This window comes from Orcinus orca, chromosome 10 (assembly GCF_937001465.1).
Source record: "Orcinus orca chromosome 10, mOrcOrc1.1, whole genome shotgun sequence".
NCBI lineage: Eukaryota > Metazoa > Chordata > Mammalia > Artiodactyla > Delphinidae > Orcinus > Orcinus orca.
The window spans coordinates 7,089,632-7,111,756 of record NC_064568.1 but is presented as its reverse complement, the minus strand read 5'-3'; the positions used below and the strand labels follow the sequence as shown (position 1 = coordinate 7,111,756).

At 42.3% G+C, this 22,125-nt stretch overlaps 1 protein-coding gene across 2 annotated transcripts; it reads right to left on the bottom strand.

Annotated features, from left to right (window-relative positions):
- Window positions 1–5,920: 5,920 nt before the first annotated feature.
- On the bottom strand, window positions 5,921–22,111 carry EMC3 (ER membrane protein complex subunit 3). Of its 2 annotated transcripts, none has more exons than XM_004274824.4 (8): window positions 21,765–22,111; window positions 16,756–16,813; window positions 16,330–16,423; window positions 13,870–13,974; window positions 13,077–13,158; window positions 10,839–10,918; window positions 9,992–10,074; window positions 5,921–6,151 (listed from the first exon to the last, which is right to left on the bottom strand). In XM_004274824.4, the coding sequence occupies exons 1-8, from the start codon at window positions 21,917–21,919 to the stop codon at window positions 6,023–6,025; spliced, it is 786 nt and encodes a 261-aa protein (XP_004274872.1). In that variant the 5' UTR covers window positions 21,920–22,111; the 3' UTR covers window positions 5,921–6,022. The 2 variants fall into 2 exon arrangements, with proteins under 2 accessions (XP_004274872.1, XP_049572180.1); XM_049716223.1 differs by having other exon boundaries at window positions 5,921–6,189; window positions 21,765–22,073.
- Between the last annotated feature and the right edge of the window lie 14 nt (window positions 22,112–22,125).

The following is a 22,125-nucleotide window of genomic DNA, read 5'->3' as shown; positions in this document are numbered from 1 at the left end:
CTCCAGGCAAAACAGCGGGTTTGGAAGATACATGAAATACTGGCGAACTGTTGAGAATTATTCATTATCAGTGGAGGGAGATGGGTACGTCTGTATACTATCATCTCCACTCTTGTGTATGGTTGAAATTTTCCATAATAAGAACTTTTAAATGAAAAAGAAATTCACAAAGAAATGGAAGAAAGGAAAAGATTGCACAGGGTTGGCCGTGCATTTTGTGAGCTGGTTGCTCACAAAAATAAATTTAAATAAAACATTTTAGGTATTGGGTACTAGCCCACTTTGGAGGGGCAGGGATACAGAACTCAGGTGTCTGAAGCCCACGGACCTTCCCAGGCTGCCCCAGAGCCCGGGAGATGGGGAGGTGGGACGAAGGTGAGAGCAGGGTCAGCAGGAGGGGGTGGCAGGGCAGGGGGTTAAAGCACAGGAGAGGCTCAGGGACATGCTGGCAGACCCCTGACACCCCTCTGCACCCAGCAGTCGCAGATGTCTCCTCGATGCCCTCCTTCTGCAGCCTGGATAGTCTACAAGAGCCTCTCGTAGCCATGACCATGAGAGATCTTGATGTCAACTGCCAAGGGCTTATGATCCCCCTCTCCCACTTAACAGTGATGTAATTCACATGACATAAAATTCACCTATTTAAGGTGTACTATCCAGTGGGTCTTATTATATTCACCAAGTTGTGCAGCTATCATTACAATTTTATTTTTTATTTCATTTTTAAAATACATTTATTTATTTTTGGCTGTTGGATCTGTGTTGCTGCACGTGGGTTTTCTCTAGTTGTGGCGAGCGGGGGCTACTCTTTGTTGTGGGGCGAGGGCCTCTCATTGCAGTGGCTTCTCTTTGTTGCAGAGCACAGGCTCTAGGTGCGTGGGCTTCATTAGTTGTGGCACGCAGGCTCAGCAGTTGTGGCTCACAGGCTCTAGAGCGCAGGCTCAGTAGTTGTGGTGCACGGGCTTAGTTGCTCCACGGCATGTGGGATCTTCCCTGACCAGGGCTTCAAGCCGTGTCCCCTGCATTGGCAGGCGGATTCTTAACTACTGCGCCACCAGGGAAGTCCCTATCACCACAACTTTAGAACATTTTCTTTATTATATTTTTTATTATTGAAGTATAATTGATTTACAATGTTGTGTTAGTTTCATGTGTACAGCACAGTGATTCAGACATATATACACACACACACATATATATACACATATATTCTTTTTCAGATTCTTTTCCCTAACAGGTTATTATAAAGTATTGAGTATAGTTCCCTGTTCTACACAGTAGTTCCTTGTCAGTTATCTGTTTTGTATATAGTAGTGTGTATATGTTAATCCCAAACTCCTAATTTATCCCCCACCCCTTTCCCCTTTGGTAACCATAAGTTTGTTTTCTATGTCTGTAGGTCTATTTCTGTTCTGTGAATAAGTTCATTTGTACCTTTTAAAATTTTTATTTATTCATTTAATTAATTTATTTATTTATGGCTGTGCCATGCAGCATGCGGGATCTTAGTTTCCTGACCAGGGATAGAACCCATGTGCCCTCCATTGGGAGCACGGAATCTTAACCACTGGACCGCCAGGGAAGTCCCTGTACCTTTTTTTTTTTAGATTGCACATACAAGTGATAACACATATTTGTCTTTCTCTTATCTGGCTTACTTTACTTAGTACTGTATGATAATCTCTAGGTCCATCCATGTTGCTGCAAATGGCATTATTGCATTTTTCATGGCTGAGTAATATTCCATTGTATATATATAACACATCTTTCTTATCCATTCATCTGTCGATGGACATTTAGGTTGCTTCCATGTCTTGGCTATTGTAAATAGTGCTGCAGTGAACATTGGCGTACATGTATTTTTTGTGAATTATAGTTTTTTCCGGGTATATACCCAGGAGTGTGATTGCAGGATCATATGGTGATTCTATTTTTAATTTTTTAAGGAACCTCCATAATGTTCTCCATAGTGGTTATACCAATTTACATTCCCACCAGAACATTTTCATTACCCCCAAAAGAAACCTGTACCCATTAGCAATCACTCCCCATTTTCCTCCTCGCAAGCCCTGGCAACCACTAATCTATCTTTTGACCCTATGGATTTGCCCATTCTGGACATTTCATAAAAAATAGGATCGTGTATGTGATCTTTTGTGATTGTCTTCATTTAGTTCCACACTTCATCGCATCATAGGTTGTCAGAATGTCATTCTTTTTATTACTGAATGATATTCCATTGTATGGATATACCATAGTTTATACATGCATTCATCGGTTGATGGACATCTGGGTTGTTTCCACTTCTTGGCTATTGTGAATAATGCTGCTGTGAGTGACGGTGTACAAGTTTTTGTGTGGACATACGTTCTCATTTCTCTTGGGATATCTATCTAGGAGTGGATCATATGGAAACTTTGTTTAAGCTTCTGAGGAACTGCCAGACTGTTTTCCAAAGTGGCTGCAGATCTCCTTTTGGCAGATGGGGAGACTGAGACCCAGAGAGGGGAAGTGTCTTATGCAAAGCCACACACTGAATCAGAGCAAGAAAGGAGGAGCTAATCATCTAAATGGACTCAAGTCCACCCCACTATGACCTCACTACCGTCTCACTCTCCACTTCTACCCCATCCACTCCTTTCCCTGCCCAGTAGCAAATCCTTTCCCATCAGTCCCTCCGCAAGGCTCCTGAAGCCACGTCAAGATCAAGTTCGTGTCTGAGGGGTGACTTACAGGCTCTCTGCCATCTGGGCTTGCCTTTGCTTCATCACGTCTTTTTTTTTAACTGCAGCTTTATAGAGATATAATTCAAATGCCTTACTATTCATTTAAATAACCCGGCGCTCATTACATCTTTTTATTCTCTACACTTCAGGGTCACCCAAATCTTGTTTCGGTTTCGTGAAAACACCACCACCTCAGCTCTTGGGACCTTGCATACACTGTTCCGTCTGCCTGGGATAATCTTCCCTTATATCTTCCCCTGGCTCTGTATCTAATTCCTTGTAATCCTTCACATCTTGAGATGATACTTTGCTGGGCCTCCCAGGTTGGATGACTTGCAGGACATTCCCACAGCCTCCCTCGGATTATCCCTGTCATGACATGTGACACAGTTTTCTGAGCTCTTAAGGTCTGGAGTGTGGCTTGCTCGTGTGCAGTTTTGGGCAGATGGTCAATGAATGTCTTGTTTAGTGAACAGGAAAATCTGAAAATATCTAGCATGGCATGGGGCATGTTGTAGAAATCCAGTAAATATTTGCAGACTTCATGGCCTACTAAGATAGGGCAGTACCTCCTTTGGGAAACATTCCAGGTTATTAAAGGGTAAAACATGATTGTTTTTTCTTTCCTGGTACCCATGCCACCTTCCTCTGGCAGCAACACCCCTATTTTCCTTTAGGGAATCATCCTTATCCCATTTTCATTCCTTATAGTTAGGTAGGGCTAAGCATTTCCTGGAATGTGTACATGACCCAAATCAAGTAGCCTGACTTTTACTGGAATTTTAAGGGGTGCTTTTCACTGGGGTTACTAAGCTGGTGTCTCCATGAGAAGACAAACTACCTGATTGTAGAAAAAGGCAGACCTGAGAAAGCAACCAAGTCTTGATGATATCAGTGAAGCCCTGGCTACAGTGAAGACACTGACCACTGAACATTTTAGTTACTGAACCAACTTACATTCCTTTAAAAAAAATTGCTTAAGCCAGATTGAGTTCTGTTTCTATCACTTGCAACTGCAGTATTCTTCACAGTTAGTAATCCCCCGTGTCTCACACATACATCCATGCCCATCACACTCCTTACAGACCAAACAGAGGAACCACACTGACTTTTGCCTAAGTGCAGGTTTACCTACTGTCCTCAAATCTAAGTCATCATTATTTTTCTGAGCTGTGTTGTGCAACTGTCAATGTTTAGCCTTCCACGCAAGGTGCCTTCCATACCGCGATCAGTAAGTGGACATTTCAGGTTGTCCTAAATGGTTTCAGGTTCTAAGTCCAGGTTGGTGGAAAAGGCAGAACGCTCATCTAGCAGTCTGACCCAAATTAAACTCCAAGAAGCACACACGATAAGGACTGTTCCCTGAACTTGTGAGCTGGTTCTGGGAAGAGCCTGCTAAAACAAACTTGGCTTTTTCCTTTGACTTGCTGGTGCCAAGGAAATGTGCACTTACCACTGTGATGGGTCAGAAAAGTCTCACACATTTTACCCACCTAACTTTGCTACAGGGAAAAGGACAAACTGTGTGTGGATCAAGAGGCAGACTGAAATGCTCTGAGGATGCCTTGTAGGAAAGAGGGTGACATCACTCAATCATCAGTTACTGTTCCCATTCCTGCCCTACCTGGACCTTTTGGTATATACCATACAACTCCCCCCAACTTGTCAGGGAGCAGTGAATTGTAGACATTTTAATCTGAAGGTCTTTGCTGGTTCTGTTCCCTTTGCTTGGGATGCCCTTCTACACTGCAGAACTCTTTCAAGGCCCAGGTCAAAGGTTAGCTCTCCTGGGAACCCTTGCTCCTTTAATATTTTATTTTAGTAGCTCTTTTAAATATTAGCATTTCTTACCTTGGGTCAGTGGGTCACTATGAATAGGCTTTGGAAGGTCTATTAATGCTCCTGGGGTTACCCGAGAGGTCTGTGTGTCTGTGCCCATGTGTGTTACTCAGGAGGGGAGGGTCAGAACTTGCATCAGAGTCTCAAAGAGGTCCTGTGACCCAGTGAACGATTAAGAGCCACCAATTTCTTATGTGTCTCTCTTATGAGTTCCTGAGGGCAAGAGTTACATCTTTTTCCATCTTAGACTCTCCAGCACTGGTCCATGATAGACACTCATAACTGCTAGCAGAAGGCTGTTAGTGACCCACAGAGGCAACATTTTTACAGGCAAAGAAAAGAAAACAGAATGGTTTAATTTGTAGAGTTGAGTTGTTTGTTTTTGATTATAGCGTTCAGCATGTAAATTACATTCACCTCTTGGTACGGAAATGGCCCTCTGCCACTTCCCTGGGACAGTTAATCCAGGCAGAATTATTCCTGGGCAACCCTTACCTATGTGTCTGCCAGCAATCACCCTCTCTTCTTTTTTTTTTTTTAATTTTAAAAATTTGTTCTCCTCTCTCCCTTCTTACAACCATATGTAAGCTCTCTCTCATCCAGAATAACTCGGACATGGGGTCTTTCGTTCAACAGAGTAGCCATATACAGTACAGCACTGATTTGTCAACGGATTTGATATATTCTGAACTCCAGATCAAGACCTTGCATTACTTAACCGTTGAAGTCTTTGAGGATCCCAAAGGCACTTGAGAATCTGGCAGTGTCTCAGGGTCACCAATTTTCACTGGACAGTATTAAGACAGAGAGAAGGTTTGCTAAGTCTGTCCTGGCCCTGGGTATTCACTCTGAAAAGAGTTTGTTTGAATAAGGTTTTAACAGATTGGCTCTTCATGTCATTCTGCAGGTGCAAAATGAACAACACAGAGAGTTTCGTTTTGCTTATCCATCGGTCCTAAATTTTCGGTAATGAAAATGTATTATTTGCGTAAGGAAAGTTATAAAAATACTAACAAAAAATTAAAGGTAAAACGCGGGGTGTTTGGATCCCAAGAAAACAGGAGTTTACTATGGTTTAGAAGTCAGAGTGACTGTACATAATAATTAGGTTTAATTGACAACACTTTTTCTGAAATTCCTGAATTTTTTGTAAGTTTTATATATTATCACTAGCTTGAGTTTCCCCCCTCTCTTACTTTTATTACTAGAGTCACCAAAAGGAAAATTTTAAATATTTCAAAACTAGTTGTTTCTGGGCAAGTCATGCAGCACACACTCCTCATGTTTCTTCTGGTTTCAAACATAAAGGGGAACCCAGCTCAGACAAGAACAATCCTTGCTGCACACCCGCCAGCTCACGCATCCCCCTTTTTATTCCGAGAGGCTCCAGCTCAAACAAAAGTTACAAGGTTAAGCGCTACTCCGAGTTCCTGACACAGCTGACCCCCGCTTGGTCTTCAAAAAATAGAGGTCTGTAATTCCTTTTTGAACATGCCTTCAAAGTGGAGGTCTTTGGCCATGAGCTCCTCTTCGACATCATCTAGTGCCCACTGGTGATCCGTCAGCTCCAAAGCTTCCCACTCTGTCTGCAGAGGAAGAGAACGTGGGGGCAGGGAGAGAAGGGCTGTTATAAGAGCAGCGCTGACCTGCTTGGGCCAGGAGCTGGGTTCAGCTATGTACACGTGATGCTCACTCAATCCTATGAGGTAGGTGCTGCTCTCCCCTTACCCACCCCCCGCCCCCAAGTGACAGACTAGGAGACTAGGCTAAGAAAGAAAGAATTTGTTCAAAGTCATTGGCGCTGGCAACTAATTACACTTCTCAAGTATTCTATTAATGCTGACTACTTTCGCCTTTAGTAGGTTTTTAAAAAATGTTGTGTGAAACTTCATGTGCAATACAAATGTTAGCTCATGGGTGTGGGTTTTTAAATATATAATTTAGGCCGTCAAATTCACCCCTTTAATGTGTGCAATTTAGTGGTTTTTAGTATATTCACAAAGATGTGCAACCATCACCACTACCTAATTCCAGAACACTTTCGTCACTGCAAAAACAACTCCATACCAAATAGCAAACACTCCCCACTATCCCCTCCCTCAAACCCTGGCAACTACTACTTTACTTTCTGTATCTTTTTTTTTTGGCTTTGTTGGGGCTTCGTTGCTGCGCGGGCTTTCTGTAGTTGCAGCGAGCGGGGGCTACTCTTCCTTGCAGTGCGTGGGCTTCTCATTGCGGTTGCTTCTCTTGCTGCGGAGCACGGGCTTCTAGGCATGCGGGCTTCAGTAGTTGTGGCTTGAGGGCTCTAGAGCACAGGCTTAGTAGTTGTGGCTCATGGGCTTGGTTGCTCCGCAGCATGTGGGATCTTCCCGGACCAGGGATCAAACCCTTTTCCCCTGCATTGGCAGGCGGATTCTTAACCACTGCACCACCCGGGAAGTCCCTGAACAAGTTTTTGTGTGAATATGTGTTTTCAATTCTCTTGGGTACTTAGCTAAGAGTAGAACTGCTGGGTCATATATGGTAACTATGTTTAACTCTTTGAGGAAAGGCTAAAAACTGTGTTCCGAAGTGGCTGCACAATCACCAGCAGGTATGAGGGTTCCAGTTTCTTTGCATCTTTGTCAACACTCATTATCCATCTTTGTATCTCATTGTGGGTTTTTTTTTTTCTTTTTTTTGCGGTACGTGGGCCTCTCTTTGTTGTGGCCTCTCACGTTGCAGAGCACAGGCTCCGGATGCGCAGGCTCAGTGGCCATGGCTCACGAGCCTAGCCGCTCTGCAGCACGTAGGATCTTCCCAGACCAGGGCACGAACCTGTGTCCCCTGCATCGGCAGGTGGACTCTCAACCACTGTGCCACCAGGGAAGCCCACAGTCTTCATTTTGACAAAGTTCCACTTATCTATTTTTCCTTTCGCTGCTAATGCTTTTGATGTCATATCTAAGAAACCATGGCCTAATCCAAGGTCACAAACATTTACACCTATGTTTTCTTTTAAGAGCTTTATAATTTTAGTTCTTTAAGTCTTTAACCCATTTAAAAACTTCTATTCAAAAAATTTTTTTTATTGTGTTAAAATATATATACAATACAAAATTTGCCACTTTTAGCCACTGTTAAGTGGCATTTATTAGGTTCACAATGCTGTGCAACCATCACCACTATCTATTTCCAAATTTTTCATCCCCTGAAACAGAAACCCTGTACCCAGTAAGCAATAAGAATCTTTTCTCCCCCACTGAATTGTCTTGGCACCTTTGTCAAAAATCATTTGATCTAAATGTATGGATTTATTTCTGAACTCTCAATTCTATTCTGTTGATCTGGATGTCTGTCCATATGCCAATCCCACACAGTCTTTTTTTTTTTTTTTTTAAATAAATTTATTTATTTTATTTTTATTTTTGGCTGTGTTGGGTCTTCGTTGCTGCATGCGGGCTTTCTCTAGTTGTGGTGAGCGGGGGCTACTCTTCGTTGCGGTGCATGGGCTTCCCATTGCAGTGGCTTCTCTTGCTGTGGAGCACAGGCTCTAGGTGTACGGGCTTTAGTAGTTGCGGCTCGCAGGCTCTAGAGCACAGGCTCAGTAGTTGTGGCACATGAGCTTAGTTGCTCTGTGGCATGTGGGATCTTCCCGGGCCAGGGCTCAAACCCGTGTCCCCTGCATTGGCAGGCGGGTTCTTAACCACTGCGCCACCAGGGAAGCCCCCCACCCCCCACACAGTCTTGATTACTGTAGCTCAGAAGTAGGTTTTCAGATCAGGAAGTGTGTGTCTTCCAACTTTGTTATTATTCAACATCGTTTTGCCTGTTCTGGGGCCCTTTCATCTCCATATGAACTTCTGGATCAGATGCCAATTTCTGCAAGAAACGTTGGTGGAATTTTGATAGGGATTATGTTGAATCTGTAGATCAACAGATCTAGGGCTATTGCCATCTTGATAATATTAAGTCAAGATAATATGTACATGGATATATTTCCATTTATTTAGGTCTTCTTTAGTTTCTTTCAGCAGTATTTTACAATTATCAGTGTACAAGTCTTGCGTGTTTTAAATTTCTTCTTATTTCTTTTTGATACTATTGTAAGTGGAATTGGGTTTTTAAAATTTTTTTTTATTTGAAGTATAGTTGATTTACAAATGTCATACCAATCTCTGCTATACAGAAAAGTGAATCAGTTATACGCATATAGACATTACTTTTTTACATTCTTTTCCATTATGGTTTGGAATTGTTTTCTTAATTTCAATTTTTCAGATTCTTTATTACCAGTGTGTAGAACAATGACTGCTTTCTGAATATTGATCTTGTATCCTAAAACCTTGCTGAACTTATTACGTGTAATAGTTTTTTTGTGGATTCCTTATGATATTCTATATACGAGACCATGTTATTTGCAAACAAAGATAGTTTTACTTCTTCCTTTCTAATCTAGATGCCTTTTCTTTCTTTTTCTTGCCTAACTGTCCAGGCTAGAACATCTAGTACAATGTTGAATAGAAGTGGCGAGAGTGGACATCCTTGTCTTGTTCCTAACCCTAGGGGAAAAGCTTTCAGTATGAGTATGGATGTTAGCTGTGGGTCTTTCATAGATATCTTTCATCAAGATGAGCAAATTCACCTCTATTTCTAGTTTTTATCATGAAAAATTAGTGAGAGTTTGCTGTACAAAAATGATATTGGATTTTACAAATTCCAGAATCATTTCATGAAAGGCTGTAAGTAATTTAGATTTTTTTTTTTTTTTTTTTGGCTGTGCCGTGTGGCCTGTGGGATGTTAGTTCCTTGGCCATGGACTGAGCCCAGGCCCTCAGCAGTCAGAGCACGGAGTCCTAAGCACTGGACCGCCAAGGAATTCCCAATTTAGATTTTACTGAATGAAATTTATATCATGGTCCAAAAAAGTTCAAAATATTCCAAATGTTTAGCTGGTACCTCTGATTGGGCTGTTTTTATAACTTTATTTACAGTGTGGATTAAATGGGGTGAGCATATAAAAACCAGTAAAAGTACCAAGAATCTCTAATTTACTTAACAGATGATTCTGTCTCTGGAATAAGAGACATGTAAATGGAAATACATTTTTGCTAAATTTAAAGGATGGAACCATACATACTACACTCACTTCAGGAAATTCATTTTTTTTTTTTTTTTGCAGCACGCAGGCCTCTCACTGTTGTGGTCTCTCCCGTTGCGGAGCACAGGCTCCGGACGCGCAGGCTCAGCGGCCATGGCTCACAGGCCCAGCCGCTCCGCGGCATGTGGGATCATTCCAGACCGGGGCACAAACCCGTGTCCCCTGCATCGGCAGGTGGACTCTCAACCACTGCACCACCAGGGAAGCCCAGGAAATTCATCTTTAAAGGTAACTCTGGTAACACCTTTCCGAGCTTCAGTGAAGCTCGGAGGAGAAGTGAGTGTACCTTAAAAGCTTTGTTGGTGTCTGCAGGCATGGCCATGGCTGCTCCAGTCATCTGTTCCTGCATCATCCGTGATTGGTCAGCAGCTGCAGCGTAAGACACATCCGCATGAGTGCCAGGGCGCAGAAAGCACCCAGGACCCTCGGAGAAGGATGGTCCTTACACAGCACTTACAGATGCTTGGCAGTGGGTTAGAGAACCATATGACAGTTCACTGGCCCTGTCACGCACTATGTGAAAACACTTTACCTCTTCTGAAAAATGGACATGATAATAGCAGGAGACGGAAGATAACTAAAGGAAGTGCTAAACTTTATTTCAAATTTAAGTAACACTAACAACAGCCATCAGTTACTGAGCAACTCCTACATGCCAGGTACTTCACTAAGTACTTTATGTATCTACCTCATCTACTCCTAACAACAAACCCAGAAGTCAATTATTAAGATAGGCAAACAGAGGATTGGAGTGGGTAAGTAACTTGCCCAAGGTCCCAGCTATTAAGTAAGAGAGCCAGGATTGATACCAGCAGGAACTCTAGGCAATGAGTAAACTGATCAAACCCGGCCTTCTTTCAGCTTCAGGTTTACAGGCTTGTATTGCTGGTGCTGGATCCCTCACAGGAGGGCATCAGACTCTGGGCAACTAAATACTGTCCCCATGATTACCAAGGAGAATTCAGATCTTCAGTCTGACCCTGGGGTTTTTAAGACTCAGAATACCTCAGAAACTTATGAATACGTTTAAGGAATGAAGCACTGTATTTGACTGTGTTCACAAACAGCATAGCCTACATGATCATTCTGGCCCTGGCATGAATGACTCATCTATTGAAGTATTTGCTTCTTACCATTATCTTGGCCCAAAATCAGAGAGTAAATGCTTCGAAGCCCAAAGACATTGAGGAAATACCAGGATGCAGAACTCACCCTAGGAAGCAAAAGTGAAACAACGTAGGTAAGTTATTTCAGAATTAATGTAGTTCACACACTTTTCTACCAACCAGAGCTGTTCAGAGTATGTAAAGGAATCACCTGGGGCAGGCTGTAGTCATCCAAAGCACAACCAAAGAAGAAACACAAGTTGTGAAGGCCACGTTACAAATAGTTATAGCTCTCTGCATGCGAAAAGCTGAGCACTGGATTTGGACAGACTTTGGGGTCAAATCTCAATTCCTCCACTCACTTCACAGAGCTGCCATGAGGATAGAATAAGGTAATATATGGAGGCAAACTGCTCCTTCCGGCTATGTGATAAATTCTTTGGCATTCAGTAGCAGGAACTGAACTCACAACTGGTGTGCTTCATTTTATCAGGGAATGCAAGCTTTGTTTAATTTAATTTTTCCTTCATACATAATGGGTTTTCAAACCATTTATTATTTGTAATCATAAAAACAACACACACTTGTTATATATAATAAATGTAAACAATACTTAAGTACATAAAATATAAATAGAAAGAGGCCTCCTGTCCTGAATTCCATTCTCTAGAAGGAATCACAAGTGTTGGTGGGCTTCATACTGAAGACTGTAGCAACTGGGAAAGCCATTCCAAGTTTTGAACTATTATCATCAAAGCTCTCCTTAGCTTAGGTTTCCCACCTTACCTCAATAAAGTTAACATGCTCGCATATAATAAAAACTAAAGAGTATAAGAAATGATACAGAGATGGAAAGAACCCACACTTCATTCCAATACTTGGGTCACACCTATCTGTACATAATGTGGCAGGTTGGTAAGCTAGTTTATATCCGGTTCTAGGCTCCTTTGTCCATGCGAGTATATCACATGCTGAGAAAAGACAAGAAAGCTTTTCTCCAGCCCATGAAGTTTTTGTTTAGCCCCCATGAGACTGGAAGGTCAAGGTTTAATAGAGTCATGCTACTCATATTAAGTATAGCTTTTCTCCTCTGGGGTAAGGGTGCATAGCCAAGACTCTCCCAGCACCGGGTCTATCCTGTCCCTCCCAAAAAACCAGAGACTGCTCTGCTCCAACCGGGGAGTGAATCAAGATCAGCACTGGTTACCCCTGTTTCCCTTTCGCCTCCTCCTCCTACTGTTTGGCTTCCTTTAGATGCTAGTCTTTGGGAAGCCATAGACAAAATAATCTGGAGAGACCACATGAAGAAGCACTGCTGCATTCCAGAGGCTGTAGCAGTGTTCTAAGAGCTCTTCAGATTTTGGGTTTTATTACTCTGGCTATAAAAAACAGAATGGTAAGACACGATGTTGGATTTGGACAGGTTTGTGGTCAAATCTCAGTGTCTCCAATTACTTCATAGGGTTTCCATGTATTATAAAATAATATATGGAAAATCCTTAGAACAGTGACTGGTACCAATGAAAAGGATTAATGTTGTTATTAGCAGTAATGTATTTTGGAAAAAAGAATACCAACATCCACTTCCATAAGCTCCAGGGTATGTATTGCTAAAAAGTCTGCCTTGGCCAGAGTTCCTGGCTTTATCTTTTAAATTTCTTGGGGTGGACACATCTGCTCTTGGACTCCTAAGCCCCACGATGCTAGGGAAAAAGAGGCAGATACAGGGCTTCCCTGGTGGTGCAGTGGTTAAGAATCTGCCTGCCAATGCAGGGGACACGGGTTTGAGCCCTGGTCCAGGAAGATCCCACATGCCGTGGAGCAACGGAGCCCATGCACCACAACTACTGAGCCTATGCTCTAGAGCCCGCAAGCCACAGCTACTGAGCCCATGTGCCACAACTACGGAAGCCTGCACACCCAGAGCCCGTGCTCCGTAACAAGAGAAGCCATTGCAATGAGAAGGCCGCGCACTGCAATGAAGAGTAGCCCCCGCTCGCCACAACTAGAGAAAGCCCGTGTGCAGCAACGAAGACTCAACGCAGCCAAAAATAAAATTAATTAATTAAAGAGGCTGATACATTCTCTCCTTTTGCAAGACTCATGTAAAAGTTGCCATAATCCACCTGTGGCATTGAGTGGAGTTTCAATGAGAAAAACTCCAAAAACCCATTCCAGTGAAGCAGGCAAACTGGAAATCCTATTCAAGAGATCCCTGTTTTAGATTTTGGTTGGTGTTTTTATTAAATAGAAGAAAGTCCTTACCAGGAGGCATCTAATGTGAGTAGTTCAATTCCTTGCTGTAGCATAGGCTTAAAACGGAGGGTCAATGGAAATGGGACCTTGGCTGCAGAGAAGAAAAAAAAATTCAGAATCACTCCCAGCTTCCTTTGTAGAACAGTTTAAGTGTGATGCACATATTCTTTCCCTGAGGAGGTGGGAAATCTGTACCATAAAGTGTTTAGAAAATGATTTCCACAAGGAGATGTGTGTCACCTTCTGAAGAATTAACAGTCAAATGTCACTCTGCTCTAGTTCCTTGAACACCAGCTTCTCTAGTGCTTAAGAAGCAGGGGCTCAAACTGAGCTGTGTCCCAAAATCTGGGAAAGAAACTTGCACTGATCTGTTAAGCCCAAAGTGAAATACATACACACAAAGAACTACATTACTGAGAAACCTAGTTCATTTAAATCAAAGCAGCTTACAAATTGACCAACAACTCACCCCAACACCTAGAAAATGAAGTGAAGACAGAAATAGGCTTCCCTTTCCCTACTCACTAGAATACCAAACTAGTTTCGGATATAAACTAGCAAGCCACTTGTTTGAGTCCCTATTAGTAAAAAAGCAACCACATCATGAACTTATGATCATTTTGGGATAAGAGCCATAAAATCAGATCATACTAAATTTTTTTGTTCAAAGACTTATCAGTTTCCACTAGAGAACACAGGACCCATGATAGTAGTGTCTCAGCAGCCCTTGGATTTCTGAATAGGGTCATGGGAAAGGATCACAGATGAAGTAAACCTTAAGTCTTCTGGGTCTGTAACTTACTTGTGACAAAGCCTGAAAATGTCATGTTGATCCATCCACCAATAAGAATCATAGGGAGGACATTTGTGACATTGCCCTTCATCATGTCTGTGAGCATAGTGGGATCTAAGACAAAAACACAAGAAACCAATACCTGTTACCACTGTTGGCAGGGACTTACTCCTATTTTTGTAAGTTTTAAATTTATTTGATAATTAAAGTAATACAAGCTCATTGTAAAAAATTCAAACGACATAGAAACACAGGATGCAGATAGTTCCTCTGAGCCTACTCTCTGAACATTTTTAGCTGTTTGTTTTATCTCCTTCCATCTTTATATATCTATAAAAACATACATATGCAATTATACATGAATATACACACAATAGTTTCTCTCTCTCTCTCTCTCTCTCTCTATATATATATACATATAAAGGACTACTATGCTTACTATTCTGCTACTTTTTTTTGTTTGTTTTGTTTTTTGACCGTGTTGGGTCTTCGTTGCTACGCGCGGGCTTTCTCTGGTTCTGGCAAGTGGGGGCTACTCTGTGTTGTGGTGCGTGGGCTTCTCATTGCAGTGGCTTCTCTAGTTGTGGAGCATGGGCTCTAGGTGCGCGGGCTTCAGTAGTTGTGGCACACGGGCAGTAGTTGTGGCTCGCGGGCTCTAGAGTGCAGGCTCAGTAGTTGTGGCGCACGGGCTTAGTTGCTCCATGGCACGTGGGATCTTCCCTGACCAGGGCTCGAACCCGTGTCCCCTGCATTGGCAGGCAGATTCTTTTTTTTTTTTTACTTACTTAATTAATTTATTATTTATTTTTGGCTGCATTGGGTCTTCGTTGCTGCCCTCAGGCTTTCTCTACTTGTGGCGAGCGGGAGCTACTCTTCGTTGCGGTGTGCGTGCTTCTCATTGCAGTGGCTTCTCTTGTTGCAAAGCATGGGCTCTAGGCGCACGGGCTTCAGTAGTTGTGGAACAAGTGCTCAGTAGTTGTGGCTCGTGGGCTCTAAAGCACAGGCTCGGTAGATGCGGCACATGGGCCTAGTTGCTCCACGGCATGTGGGATCTTCCTGGACCAGGGCTCAAACCCGTGTCCCCTGCACTGGCAGGCGGATTCCCAACAAGTGCGCCACCAGGGAAGTCCCTATTCTGCTTCTTAATTTTAAAAAGTTAACATATTGTGAATGATGTTTCCACATTGATATAATATCTCTCATTATTTTTAATGTCTGCATGGGAGTCCACCGTGTGGTCATTCATCACTTCTGGGTAGGCCTATAGATTGTTTTTTTGTTTGTTTGTTTGGTTTTTTGGCCAGTAAACAGTGTTACCAACAACTTCCTTGTACATAAATCTGCATGTTTATGTAAGTGTTTCTGTAAGAGAAACTCTTAGAAGAATTTCTGGGCCAAGGGATTTGACCATTTAAATTTAAAACTGACTTTCAACAACAGTGAGAGGGCCTAACTTCCCATGACCTTGACAATAGCAGTTTTGGTCAAGCTCTTCAATCTTTGCCAGTTTAATGGGCTAAAAACGACATCTTGTTTTAATTTGCATTCCACTGATTTTAGTGATGTCAAGTATCTTTTCATATACTTACTGGTCTTTTTTTTCTTGTAGGTTTTCTAAAAGACTTATTAAAATCAATTCCAGTATCTTTTGTCTAGGTTTTAAATAACTGGTTATCTCACCTAAAGAAATAGGTACTGAAATGAGTGGATAGGCAACACTGAATAATAAGTTATTTTGTTTTACCTTAAAGATGTTGTATTTTTCACATGACTGGGATCAGAGAAAGTAAGAAATCTGTTAGAGGAAAAACTGTAGGACGGGCCAAGCAATCATGTCTGACAAAGAAATGGATGGTCTAGGGAACAGTCAGGCAGAATCTGGAGGTCATCTGTCAGCAGTAGGATCCAGGCACTGGATGGGACCCGGGACTGGAATGCTTTCCAGCTGTGCTTCTCAGAGCCCCGGGTCCTGAGGAACAGCAAAGGGGAGAGACCCAGGGACAATGGCTCTAGTCCCCACCCCCTCAGCTGAGAGCTCTTTTTTTTTTTTTTTTTGTGGTACGCGGGCCTCTCACTGTTGTGGCCTCTCCCGTTGTGGAGCACAGGCTCTGGACGCGCAGGTTCAGCAGCCTTGGCTCATGGGCCTAGCCGCTCCGCGACATGTGGGATCTTCCTGGACTGGGGCACGAACCCGTGTCCCCTGCATCGGCAGGCGGACTCTCAACCACTGCGCCACCAGGGAAGCCCTGAGAGCTCTTTTTTAATCCACTTTATACACTGGGGTTCCCTGAAGATTTATTGGAAAAAGGGAACCCCACTTCTGTAGATTCCTGTATCTGATGATCCCTAAGGTCCCTTAGATTACTGTCTTGTAAAATTTAAATTTCAAATAAAACGACATCCTCCCTGCCCATCCCCCCAATAATGTTAAAAGTCTTCCTTAAAGATGAGAGAAGGGAATAAACATACCAGTCATAGGAGAAGGAGGAACAACCTTCCTTTTAGTTTTTTTGAAAAATCCATCCTCTGGGTTGTTGAAGTAATATTTTCGTGTCAGGAAAGACTAGTAGAAAAAAGAACTTTTTAAGTCTTAAAACTGTGACATAGCACATTGTCAAATTATTCCCCCAAGGTTTAGTCAGAAGGCCATTGGAATATGCTGTTACACTCAGAGCTGGCAGCCTACTTGGCAGCCGACCTGACACTTTAGCTGGGTCACATTTAAAAACAATTTCCCAAGAAGGGCAAGGTCACAATGACAGCAAACACCACCAGGACACAGCATAATTACTGACTTGCCCGCCTTCAGCTTTCCCCCAAGAGTCCCCTTATAAAACACTCAGATATCTACTGCCCTCAACAGTGAATCATGGAGCTTTACTCATTTATGAGTACCTGTTTGGGAATGTATTTTCCGTTTTCCCTGAGGACTCTGCTTCGAATTAGGACTTGACTGAAAAATACAACCAAGACAATGAGATTTTTAAAAGCGAAACACTAGAAGAAAATGAGAGAATAAAGTAGAACACCTATTTAAACACGACAGGGCCTATTTGGCAATAGCTCTGTGCGGAAACTTTTCAAAGTACAGTGTCCTTAAAACCAGTAGAACATATTTAACCCAACAATGAGCTTTCCAAAAGAGCATTTTTCAGAAGTGACTGTTCCTGAACAAAGATTTCTGAGGAAGGCACATTTGGCACATTACGCTCAGCTTTTTCTTACTTTATAATGAGCTAAGAAGGAACTTTCTCTGAGTGAAAAGAGTAGCAGTTGGATGCAACTCAGAAGACCTGGGGCCAGGAGGAGGGAGGAAGGGTGAGGATAAACGAAGAAAGTTTTTAAACCCGATAGAGAAGTGAGTACAAGACTTGACAGGGTTGTTACCTCACAGAAAACAAATAGAAGTTGTACTCAGGATTCAGGCTGTTAGTAAGCTTTCAATAAATACTTATTGAATTAATAAATGAAATTATCTGATACTTGAACATAATTGATCATTACAGATAACAAAGTGTAATGCCACAAGTAGGCAGTGCTAAGATACAAACATCACACAGAAGAGATAAAAATGCTAATTTTTTTCTAGATTTTCAAAGGTTGTTTTAATGAGGGGAATAAAAAACCTCCTTAAGTTAATGGAAATCCTTCTTGAAAAGTGAAAAAAACTGTATACAGAAATGAACACAAGAAAACTGTTCTTGGTTTTCTGTCTACTCCACGGTGTAGCCCACCTGCCCTAAGCAGTCAGCCGGTACGCTTAGGGTCCCGTTGTCACCTTATGCATATTCTAGCTTCTCCATGTGCTGAGATTGCTCTAGCGCCCCCTCCCTCACCAATTCTACCTCATCATGCCCCAATACCCTTTTCAAATCCCACCTTCTCCATAGAACTTTTTTTTTTTTTTTTTTTGCGGTACGCGGGCCTCTCACTGTTGTGGCCTCTCCTGTTGCGGAGCACAGTCTCCAGACGTGCAGGCTCAGTGGCCATGGCTCACGGAACCAGGCGCTCCGCGGCATGTGGGATCTTCCCAGACGGGGGCACGAACCCGCGTCCCCTGCATTGGCAGGCGGACTCTCAACTACTGCGCCACCAGGGAAGCCCTAGAACTCTTTTTTTAATTGAAGTATAGTTGATTTACAATATTGCATTAGTTTCATAGTGATTCAGGTATTTTTTTGCTTATTATTTTCCATTATAGGTTATTACAAGATATTAGATATAATTCCCTGTGTTATACAGTAAATCCTTGTTGCTTATCTATTTTAGGTACAGTAGTTTGTATCTGTTAATCCCATACTCATAATTTGTTCCTCCCCGCCTCCTGGTGCCCTTCGGTAACCATAAGTTTGTTTTCTATGTCTGTGAGTCTGTTTCTGTTTTCTATATAGATTCATTTGTATTATATTTTAGATTTCACATATAAGTGATACAGTGTTTCTCTTCATCTGGCTTATTTCACTAAGCATAATATTCTCTAGGTCCATCCATGTTGCTGCAAATGGGAACATTTCATTCCTTTTTATGGCTGGGTAATATTCCATGGAACTCTTCTTGATGCCCGGTGGCCTCATGGAATTCTCTCTGGTCCTCCTCCTCTTGACCTCATTATACTGTACAGCTGACTGCTCTATACACAAGCCTACAGAGGTGACAGGTGATATGTTTCGTTCCCTGGGAGCTAGTCTAAAGCTATTCATGGACTTCTCTGGTGGCGCAGTGGTTAAGAATCCGCCTGCCAATGAAGGGGACACGGGTTCAAGCCCTGGTCCGGGAAGATCCCACATGCCGCGGAGCAACTAAGCCCATGTGCCACAACTACTGAGCCTGCGCTCTAGAGGCCATGAGCCACAACTACTGAGCCCACGCATCACAACTACTGAACGCCGTGCACCTAGAGCCCATGCTTCACAAGAAAAGAAGCCATCGCAATGAGAAGCCCACGCACTGCAACGAAGAGTAGCCCCCACTGGCCACAACTAGAGAAAGTCCATGCGCAGCAACGAAGACCTAATGCAGCCAAAAATAAATTAAAAAAATAAATAAGGACATCTTTTAAATAAATACATAAATAAAGCTATTCACAATGTGGCCTGTGTACCAACACTGGTCTGTGACGAGGTAAGAAAAGTCACTGAGAGTGAGGGTTTAGAAACCTTTATAGTAAATTGACATTGTCACAACATCCAAATATGTGATCAAAAAATTTTACAAAAGCACCAGTCTGAGATAAACTGGAAATTGAAAAACCAAAAAAATTGGTCCTTTACCACTGACAGTATAAGCAGCACTGGGTCTCCAATAATGGGTAACAATTTAAGCTCTGATGTTAGACGGATGGGTTGAAGTCTTTGCTCTGCCACTTGTTAATTATGTGATCTTGGGTGAGTCATTTAAATTCCCTATGCCTCCATTCATATTGTGTATAATAACAGATTTATTCTCATTGAAGAAATACTTCTTGAGCTTCTGAGTGCCATGTTAGGTGACATGAACAACAGTGATCAAAAAGCAAATATCTCCACAAAATTAAAGTTTAGTGGGGGAGAAAAACATTAATCAAATAACCACAGGAATAAATGTGAAATTCATCTGTTATGTCCTAGGAAGGAGAGATGAATGGGGGATGTGACTGAGTCTAGTAAGTCGAGGTCTTGGAGAAAGCTTTGCTGAGGCAGTATGATGACATTGAAATCTTAAGGATGAGTAGAGATTACCTTGGCCACGTGCTGGAGGGAACAGCTGTGAGGGAGGAGTAAGCACTGTCTCTGAGGACCTGAAAAGGCCATATGGCTGGAAGAAAGAGGACTACAGAAATGTGGTGAGACAAGGCTTGAGAGGTTGGCAAGAGGCAGACTATGCAAGGCCATGTGAGTCTCAATGCTTTTTTAAAAAACTGTGGTGAAAAACATGTAACAAAATTTACCATCTTTACCACATGTAAGCGCACAGTTCAGTAGTGTTAAGTATATTCACATTGTTGTGAAATAGATCTCCGGAACTTTTTCATCCTGCAAACCTGAAACTCTTCCCATTGCACAGTAACTCCCCCATTCCCCCTCTCCCAGCTCCTGGTAACCACCATTCTATCAATATTTTCTGTGAATTTGACTATTTTAGATACTTCACATAAATGGAATCATACAGATACTGTCTTTTTGGGTCTGGTTTCTTTTACTTAGCTTAATGTCCTTAAGGTTTATCTATGTTGTACCATGTAACATGATTCCTTTCTTTTTAAGGGTTCCACTGTATTTTAGTCTTTATCTTAAAAGCAAAAGGGGGAGGAAAGGAAACCCCTGCTAGTGGGAATGTAAACTGGTACAACCTTTATGGAAAATAGTGTGGAGGTTCCACAAAAAATGAAAAATAGAATAGAATCACATTAAAAATATATATATATATTTGCATCATTGCAGTATGAATCACAATAGCCCAGATATAGAAACAACCTTGAAAGGATAAAGACAACATGATATATATATATATAGACACACACACAGAGGAATATTATTCAGCCATGAAAAAGAAGGAAACCCCTCATTTGCAACAACATGGATGAACCATGAACACATTATACTAAGTGAAATGAGCCAGACACAAAGGGACAAATACTGTATGATTCCACTTATAGGAAGTACCTAGAGATAGAAAGTAGAACGGTGGGTCCCAGGGGCTGAGGGAGAAGGAAATGAGTCATTATTTAATAGGCTCAGAGTTTCTGTTAGGGATGAGGAAAATATTCTGGAAGTGGACGGTGGTGACAGTTGCACAACAATGTGAATGTACTTAATGCCACTGAATTGTATACTTAAAAACAGTCGAAATGGAAAATTTTATGTTATGTGTGTTTTATCACATTTTTTTTTAAAGAGCAAAAAGGAAATACTGAAGGACTTTAAGCTGAATTCTTCCCATATACTATGTCATTTAAAGTGATTACCACTGTACTGGCATATCCTAAGCACTAAGTTAATGGTATCTCCTATTTTCCTTGTGCATGTTTTATCACTTGGACTGAAACTCACTGAGAGTAGGATCTTGACCTTGTCATATTTTGTACCCCAGAGCATACAGCACAGTGCAGGGCACATGGTTGGTCATCAAGAAAACCTTGTTCACTATAGATAATTCAGGACTTCCACAGGCTGAACAGAAATTCGGCTAGGTCTCTATACTGCTGAGCAATTTTGCAGAAGTGGGGTTGAGAATCAGTGACCTTGAGGCATTTAAACCCTGAAGCAAGGCAAACTTAAATCATCCTATACGTTCTAAACACTCAGTTTCTCTAAGGTCTGCAAATTCTACAAGAAATTTTTAATTTTGCATTTTCATTAACATCTAAAAATAAGTCCTTGTACTGGTTATAAAGGAAAAGTTTCTGTTTTGCAGTGGTAATTTGCAACTGAAAAACATTTTCTTAAAGTAAAACTCTAGTTTTTGTTTTTTTTCCTTTCCAAAGAGTCAGTGTATTCTTCAATCTTGAGAACCACTTTTTACATACATTCTATTCCCAAATATTGTCTAATATTTTTTTATTTGTGTATTTTTCAGTTTTGGTTTAACACATTTTAGAAAAATTTTAGTAACTTTTGAGGCAGTAAAAATTTATGAAACCAAATGTCCCATTTTGTGATCATTCAGGCTCATGGAAACTTATCCTGTATCTAGAGAAATGTTTTACAGACATCACCTAAAATTTAATCCCCACGCCTGCTCTATGAGGCATGACCTGGTATCATCGTCCTTTTGCAGATGAAGAAAGTGAAACACAGGGGTAACTCAGCCAAGGACAGTCAGCTAGCGGGGGCGCGATGTGAACCCGGGCAAACCGACATAACCCCTGCACTTTCTCGCCCAAGGTCACGAGAGAGTGAGATCGTCGGAGAGGGGAGGGAGCTGACCTGTCGGAGACTTGTTCCTGGGTGAGCTTTTTGTCGCTCTGCAGCAGGATGGACACGTAGTGGCGAATCATGCCCACGAAGAAGGTGATGATAACGATAGGCAGGACCACCCAGAGGCGGATGTTGGAGTCGAGCAGCAGCTCCGGCCCTGCCATCTTCACAGAGAGCCGGCTCCCGGCCAGCTGTAGCCGGGTCGATCTTCACCGGGGCGCAGGTCTGCTCGTCGAGCTCGCCTCCGGGCCTTCTCACGCCCCTCAGCTAGGCGAGCCCGGAACCCCACCTCAGCCTCTGCCCTTGCGCCCTGTCCGCCGTCGGGCCGCGCGGCCGCCGGCTTCCGGCGCGGAAGTTTGACGTCATGGCG